This window comes from Seriola lalandi, unplaced genomic scaffold, assembly GCF_002814215.2.
Source record: "Seriola lalandi dorsalis isolate HSWRI2012SDOR001 ecotype SW California unplaced genomic scaffold, Sedor1 jcf7180002054687, whole genome shotgun sequence".
In the NCBI taxonomy this organism is placed as follows: domain Eukaryota; kingdom Metazoa; phylum Chordata; class Actinopteri; order Carangiformes; family Carangidae; genus Seriola; species Seriola lalandi.
This window is the reverse complement of record NW_019525240.1, coordinates 357116-363859: the sequence shown is the minus strand read 5'-3', so window position 1 is coordinate 363859 and position 6744 is coordinate 357116. Positions and strand designations below refer to the sequence as shown.

At 41.7% G+C, this 6744-nt stretch overlaps 1 protein-coding gene across 2 annotated transcripts in view; it reads right to left on the bottom strand.

Moving 5' to 3' along the window:
* Positions 1-338: 338 nt before the first annotated feature.
* bcl11ba (BCL11 transcription factor B a) overlaps positions 339-6744 on the bottom strand; it is a 45759-nt gene continuing 39353 nt past the window's right edge. For both annotated transcript variants that reach the window (XM_023422914.2, XM_087178403.1), the window contains exon 3: positions 339-5144. In XM_023422914.2, the coding sequence (XP_023278682.1) occupies positions 3142-5144 (2003 nt within the window). In that variant the 3' untranslated portion in view covers positions 339-3141. The remainder of the gene's footprint in view (positions 5145-6744) is intronic.

Genomic DNA, 6744 nt, shown 5'->3' with positions numbered 1-6744 from the left:
GTCACCCTCCCCCTGCACCCGATATAAGAGCAAGACGTCCCAAGGTACTCAGGGTACCCTATTCACAAAGGATGCACATAGCCTACAAGTTAAAAAAGACAAGCTCCTTAGGAAAGACAGCAAGTGCCTACACATGTATTTCACACCATCCATGAAGAATAATCCATTCCAGAAGAAGAAAAATAGATACAAGTCAGGATTCTCAGTGTGATTTTCCTGAAAAGCAGAACCAACGTTCCGTCGTTTCTAAGGGAGAAAAACCTCCATCTGTTAATGGAGCACCCCACCCACCCACACCCCGCTCTCCCCCCACCAAATCCAAGTGTGTTACAGCTCAGTCATTTTTTAATTCATTTATTTTTTATTTCATTACACCCAAGGCAGAATAAAAGTTACTAAAACTTAAGACTTTTACAGTTACAGTGACAAAAACAGTTTAAGAGACCCACAATTTAAATTGGACTGTAAAATAAAAAATAAAAAAACAATCTTTTTTCTATTTTTGTAAAATGCCCAGGCATTCTCCAATATTACAAATACTGGTATACTTTTACAGTAAACAAGAAAAATGTAATATATATTCATATATATTTATATATATATACTAAAACCCCGTCACCAAAAAAACAAAAAAAAGAAACAAAAAAAAAGAAAAAGAAAAAAGAAAAAGAAAGAAAAAAATATACACATCGCCACTACGGCATTCAGAGGAACTTTAGAAGCAAACCTGGAAAAGAAATACTTGGTTGTTCAAAACACACATACACACAAATATTATTTTACCCTTGTACTTGTTTCAATACTGTAAACTTATTTTAAGACAGAGTGCACGAAATTCTTTTTTTTTAGTTTCTGCGGTTCCTGATTTCTGTCCAGTCTCTTCTTGACTTTTTGTGTGGCTTTTGTTCACTCCTGGAATTTTCTGTTGAAGGACAGACTCTTGTCCTTGTGAGTGAGGAATTTGATATATATCTATATATATGCTTGTGCCTTTATATGTACATATGCATACATATATACACACACAGACACATCAGTATTGTGCTGGGTACTCCTAAACCTAAACTCAGCATTGTTTCGTTTATATTAATTTAAATAATTCTGTTGAAATGTCAAATTACACATTAAAGTTAACAACATTTTAGTTTATTTGTCTTGTTCAATTTGATGCTTCATCAAAACTGTTGCATTTGTCTGAGACAATAAATAGGAAGATCATTATTCAAGGCACACTCATGTCAAATTGAATGGCAGTACAAGAACTGTCACAGATAAATTATTATTTCTTTTTTTTACTTTATTTTATAGTGCCAGCATTGGGAAAGCCAAGCCTAACAACCCTGGGCACTTCAGTGTCAGGAGATCCTAAGCCCTAGACCCATTAGTACCTTTTCTGTCCAGCTTTCTGTGTGTGTTGGACGGAAAATCATAAAGTGTGGGTCTGTTGTTAAGAGCTCTGAATTTGTATATTGACAACATTAAATGAAATCTGATTTAAAAATTAAAAAAAAAGTGCCACTATGAAAAAAAAAAAAACCTGGGGTTATGATATTTAAAATTACAAAAGGAGCATGGAGTGAGCTGGTGCTGTTTGCCTTAATATTAGTCTCACTATCTCAGCACACGCTTAAACATTTGTCCTCTTCTACACAAACGTGTCTCACAAGTAAGAGTGAAACCTTGAAGGATTCTTATTCCTGGAGAGGTGACTTCATTAATCAGATTATACAATTATAGAATCACTATAACAATACAAGTCAAAATTTACTACTAATGTCATTTCAACAAATTGTAATATATTTCAGCACAAAAATGCATAGGGATTTTGATTTTTTATAAATTTCGACGATAAAATGTGAGACATAAATTTTCTGCAGAAATCCAGTTAAAGTGTTTGGCATCTACCATGTATGCACATACATTTAAGCATCTCTTAACTAATTCATGTTATAATCAGAAGTTGTGACTTCAAATATAGATGTGTACTATGAAATGAGGATAAAGCTTGAACATTAGCCAGATGGGCGGGGCGGAGGGAAGCAAGAGGACATAACTGTCCTTAATGATTCCAACATAGGATGAAATGGAAATGCCTGTGGAACAGAAGAATGAGTGGATAAATAAAGAGAAGTAGTATAGCTCACCCTGAGATGTCCCTGTGCTCACTCTCATGTCAGTCTTCCATCTCTCTCTGTTTATACTCGTTTGGCATGGCTTCATGCTCAGTTTAGTCCTAATAAATAATATCGCCTAAATCATATGGCTTCATGCAAAATATAATACATGGATGTATGAATGTAGGTAAGATGGTAGTAAGTGGAGAAGGGTGGGGGGTGGAAAGCAGAAGAAATGAGGGGTGGTTGTCGTAGCGTTGTCAGGACTTGGCACTACGTACCAGTCAGCAGCTGCCTTATCTAGAATCAGTTTCTTCTGGCTGGTTGTGGTGTTCTCAGGAGGAAACCTCTTTGATTTTACATTTACTGTCAAATATGACACTCAGTGCTACATATCCAATTATATTGACATGTTTTAGAGTCAGTTCATGCTACAGTGCCAAAGGATTGTTGTCCGCGTATCATCATCATCACACAAAATAAACTAATTCTAGCATTCTCAGTTAACGCCACTTCCAAATTGAAGATTGAATTCACCTTCTCTTCAAGAAATCACATGTTTAGCTTAATATACAACTTCCTACATGTAGCGGCCAAAAAGATTTACTTAAAATGGACTTTTGTCTTCTAAAAAACTCTCAGGATATCATGTGGGTTTTTAAAAAACAATAACGCAAAGTAAAAGTAAAACAAATTTAAAAAAAAATGCCTAAATAAAAATGTACCTGCACATGCCCAAATACAAAATCCAATAAATACAGAAATTATTGCACAGTTAAAGGCTCCACATATGTTATAACTCAACTGACTGATTGTTTAAAAAGGAACGCCAAATGAGGCAGTTTAGACAGCTTCAATTGGTGTTAAGATCTCTGTTTTTACTTTTTTTCTCAGTTGGCAGTTTCTTAGGCAAAAACACAAAATTAACCCAAAAGTAATATTTCAGAAAAAGAGTATCCAGCTACCCCATTTTGTTTATTTTTTTAAGTCAAAGTGTGGCGCAGAGTATGGAAATAAGGAACCTCCTTTAGGTTCTCTCTGCTTGTTCAATTTTGACCTCATTGGTCATCAAATGTTCTCCATGCCACTTTTTCATATGTTTTTCGAGAGTGCTGTACACGCTGAAGGGCATTTGGCAAATGTCACAGCGGTAGACCTCCTTACCGAGCTGGCCATGTGTCTTCATGTGGCGCGTGAGCTTGGAGCTCTGGGCGCAGGCATAGTTGCACAGCTCGCACTTGTAGGGCCGCTCGCCAGTGTGACTGCGCCGGTGCACCGTCAGGTTGCTACAGTTCTTGAACACCTTGCCACAGAATTCGCAGGTGTCACACCTCCTGCTGTCCTTGGAGCTAGGTCGGCCTGGGCCAGCGCCCCCACCCAGGTGAGGTGTGCTGCCCCCACTGGCGGTACCGCTGCGGCCTGACAGACCGCCATCTAGCAGGTCTCCCGGAGGCGTTGAGAACCGCAGGCTGCCATTCTCTGACGAGTGCTCGGAGGAGGTGGCGAAGGGAGATTGTCTGGAGTCGGTGAAACCTAGGAAAGGGTCTTTGATGAAGTGGCGTGAGGCGGCATAACCCACCAACCACTGGGAGTAGACGTTCTCAGAGGGGATGTGGGGTGCTGGGGGAATGTCCAAGTCCTTCTCAATCTTGATCCTCTTATTTGAAGAGTTGGACAGACTGGGGCTGGTGATGGGGGTGGGCTTACGGGGGAACAGGCCTGAGAAAGAGTCACCAGAGCCACAGTTCCGGCCATTAATGGTGGTCCTCTCTTCCTGCCTGTGGTGGTCCATCTCCCCAGCCACTGAGTCCTCATCCCCAGTGTCCCGGTGGCCATCTGAGCCCCTCTTGGAGAAGGGCATCCTTTTACGATTGTCAACTATCAAATTATTGTACTGCTGTATAGAGTTGAGGCCCCCACCTTCCACCATCTTCTCAAGGGCAAGAGATGACTTCTCCTCTGAGGGTGGTTTAGAACCATTCTCCCTGTTCCGGTAGAACTCAGACTCCATGCTGAAGTTGGATTCTGGTCGACTCTCGTTCTCAAGTTCTTCTTCTTCTTCCTCCTCTTCCTCCTCTTCATTGCCTTCCCCCTGGAAGTCCCCATCACGATTCTTCATACCCTCCCCTGTGACGTCACTGGTGCCCGGCTCTGGGGAGCTCGTGGTAGACAGTCCGTCATCTGAGCGCCCGGTCAGGGATCCAGCCTTGTGCATGTGGGTCTTCATGTGGCGCTTCAACTTGCTTGCCTGAGAGCAGGCATGGTCACACAGCTGGCACTTGTAAGGTTTTTCTCCAGTATGGCTGCGCCGATGCACCACCAAGTTGCTCTGGAACTTGAAGGTCTTACCGCAGAACTCACAAGACTTGACCTTGTTCTGTGTCTGGGGAGGGGTGATACTGTTTGGGGGCATTGGAGGTAAGGGAGGAGTGCTCAGAAAGGGAGATTTTGGCCCAGGCTGGAAGGGGTTGGGGTTTAGTAGTCGGTGCATAGGGTTAGCCCTGCTGGGTGACAACGGTGGTGTGGTGCTGTTGGTGTTCCCTGCCAGCTCACGTAACCGTCTGGAGAAGTCCATCGACTGGGACTCCATGGCCATGGGCGTTAGCCGCATCACCCTCTCAAAGGCACTGGGGTGCTGGGAGATGAGGCCCATTTCCTCTGCACTAAGGCGTTCCAGCCGGTGGGGGTCCAGGTGGTGGCGGGGAGGCGGGCTGACAAATGGAGGCGTGTTGGGGAGGCGGTTCTCCACGAAGCCCGGAGGAGGCTCTCGGAGCAGAGGACCTGTCATCCTCAGGAGGTGGAAGGGGTTGTTGTCCCCGAGAAAGTTGGTGAGGGGGGACTGCGGGATGGAGTCGTTGCCCATGGGAGGAGGCATAGTGATGCGTGGGGTGAGGGCTGTGCTGGAGGGGTTGGACTCCAAGTAAATGCGGATACCATGGGTGTTCTGGGCATGCTGCAGCAGGAACCAGGCGCTGGGGAAGGGCTGCTTACACGTGGTGCAGATATAGCTGGAAGGCTCGTCCCTGCTACCTGCAACACAGACAAAGACATACATGAAATATTTCAGCTGAGACAGAGATGGACAAGCACAACTACAACATGAAACACTCTGTCCCTTTTTATTACTTCAAACTCGACTTCATTCATGATTCAAAAAACCATTAACATCATCTTTTCAAATAAAAGCTTATTTGCAGTGTGTAAACTTCTGGCTGACAGGAGAGAGAGAGAGAGAGAGAAATGTAACGTGTGTGTGAAGTGTGTGTGTTTTATACATTGAGGAGTAGCTGGAAAGACCTTGTCTCTCCATGTTGTCACATAAATGCTACGTACTTATCACGCTTTTGAGAAGTGCATTTTCACAGTTACACTGGATTGGCCAGCACTGGATCCATGTTTTAAGAGGTACTTAATCTCTCACTTAGTGCAGAGTGAATCTCCCACTACAAACTGCTGAATTATTACAGTGTGTGTGACTGTGTGTGTGTGTGCTTACACGTACAGTAAGCGTGATGGTAGATGTGTGTGAGTATGTGTGCATGCATGAGCATGCTGAGAGAGTCTGTAATGTTTGCTGAGTTAGAGATGTCACACTCATATTGGTGAAGATGGAGGATGCAGCGCTTGAAGACTTATCACACACTGATGTATCAGCTCTTTGCAGGAAATAAAATAAAAGTGAAAAGACAGATGAGTCTATGAAGAAAATACAAATAGATTAAAGATTATAAACTGGTTATTATTATAATTATATAAATCACAGGCTTGTTTAGATGCTTAAATATTGACTCTACAGTCACACAAACAACATCCACTGCTTTGGAGTTAATTAATTTGTCAATTCTAGGAGCAGTAACAGTAATAATATAATTTCCAGGTGAAGATTTGCTCTGATTTTAATAACTAATTAATACAATACACACATTTAGTACACATGCAGGGTCCCGCACTTCCAAAGGAACTTGTTACAACCGTGACACGACTGAGCTTGATGCACAACTAAAGAAGTGAACAGGCTGAGGAGCACTCCTACAGGGAGTATACACCGATAATGGTAATTGTGCTCTTGCTTTCATATTTAATAAATGAAAGCTTGTAGTCTTGACCTGGTACACTTGTTTCAGATACCAGGGAAAACATACACTGCTGTAATTGTTTCACTTATGTGTGTGTGTGTGTGTGTGTGTGTGTGTGTGTGTGTGGGTGTGTGTGTAGCTGTAGCAATTTCTTGTGGTTAAACACACAGAGAAATACAGGCATGTACGCTGTGTATTAATAATATTTTGTGTGTTTATATATGTTTATTCGCTCATTCACATGCATTTTCTGAAAAAATGTAATTGAAATTAAATACATGCAGAATGCAAAAAAATATAATCAGTTCAATAGAGATGCATATATTTAAATCCAACATGTTTACAGCTTCAACGGTCATCCAACAATATTTGCTACTTATAACTATTCTGTTGAAATGCATGTGAAATATCTGTCAGATATATAATCAATATAACAGCCAAAAAAACTATTTCCTTAAATAATTCAACAATCTGTAAATCTATCATTTCATTTCTCACCATTAGACATGAAACTTTAACAGTTAACCTCTCACTGAAACATCTCTCTCTCTCTC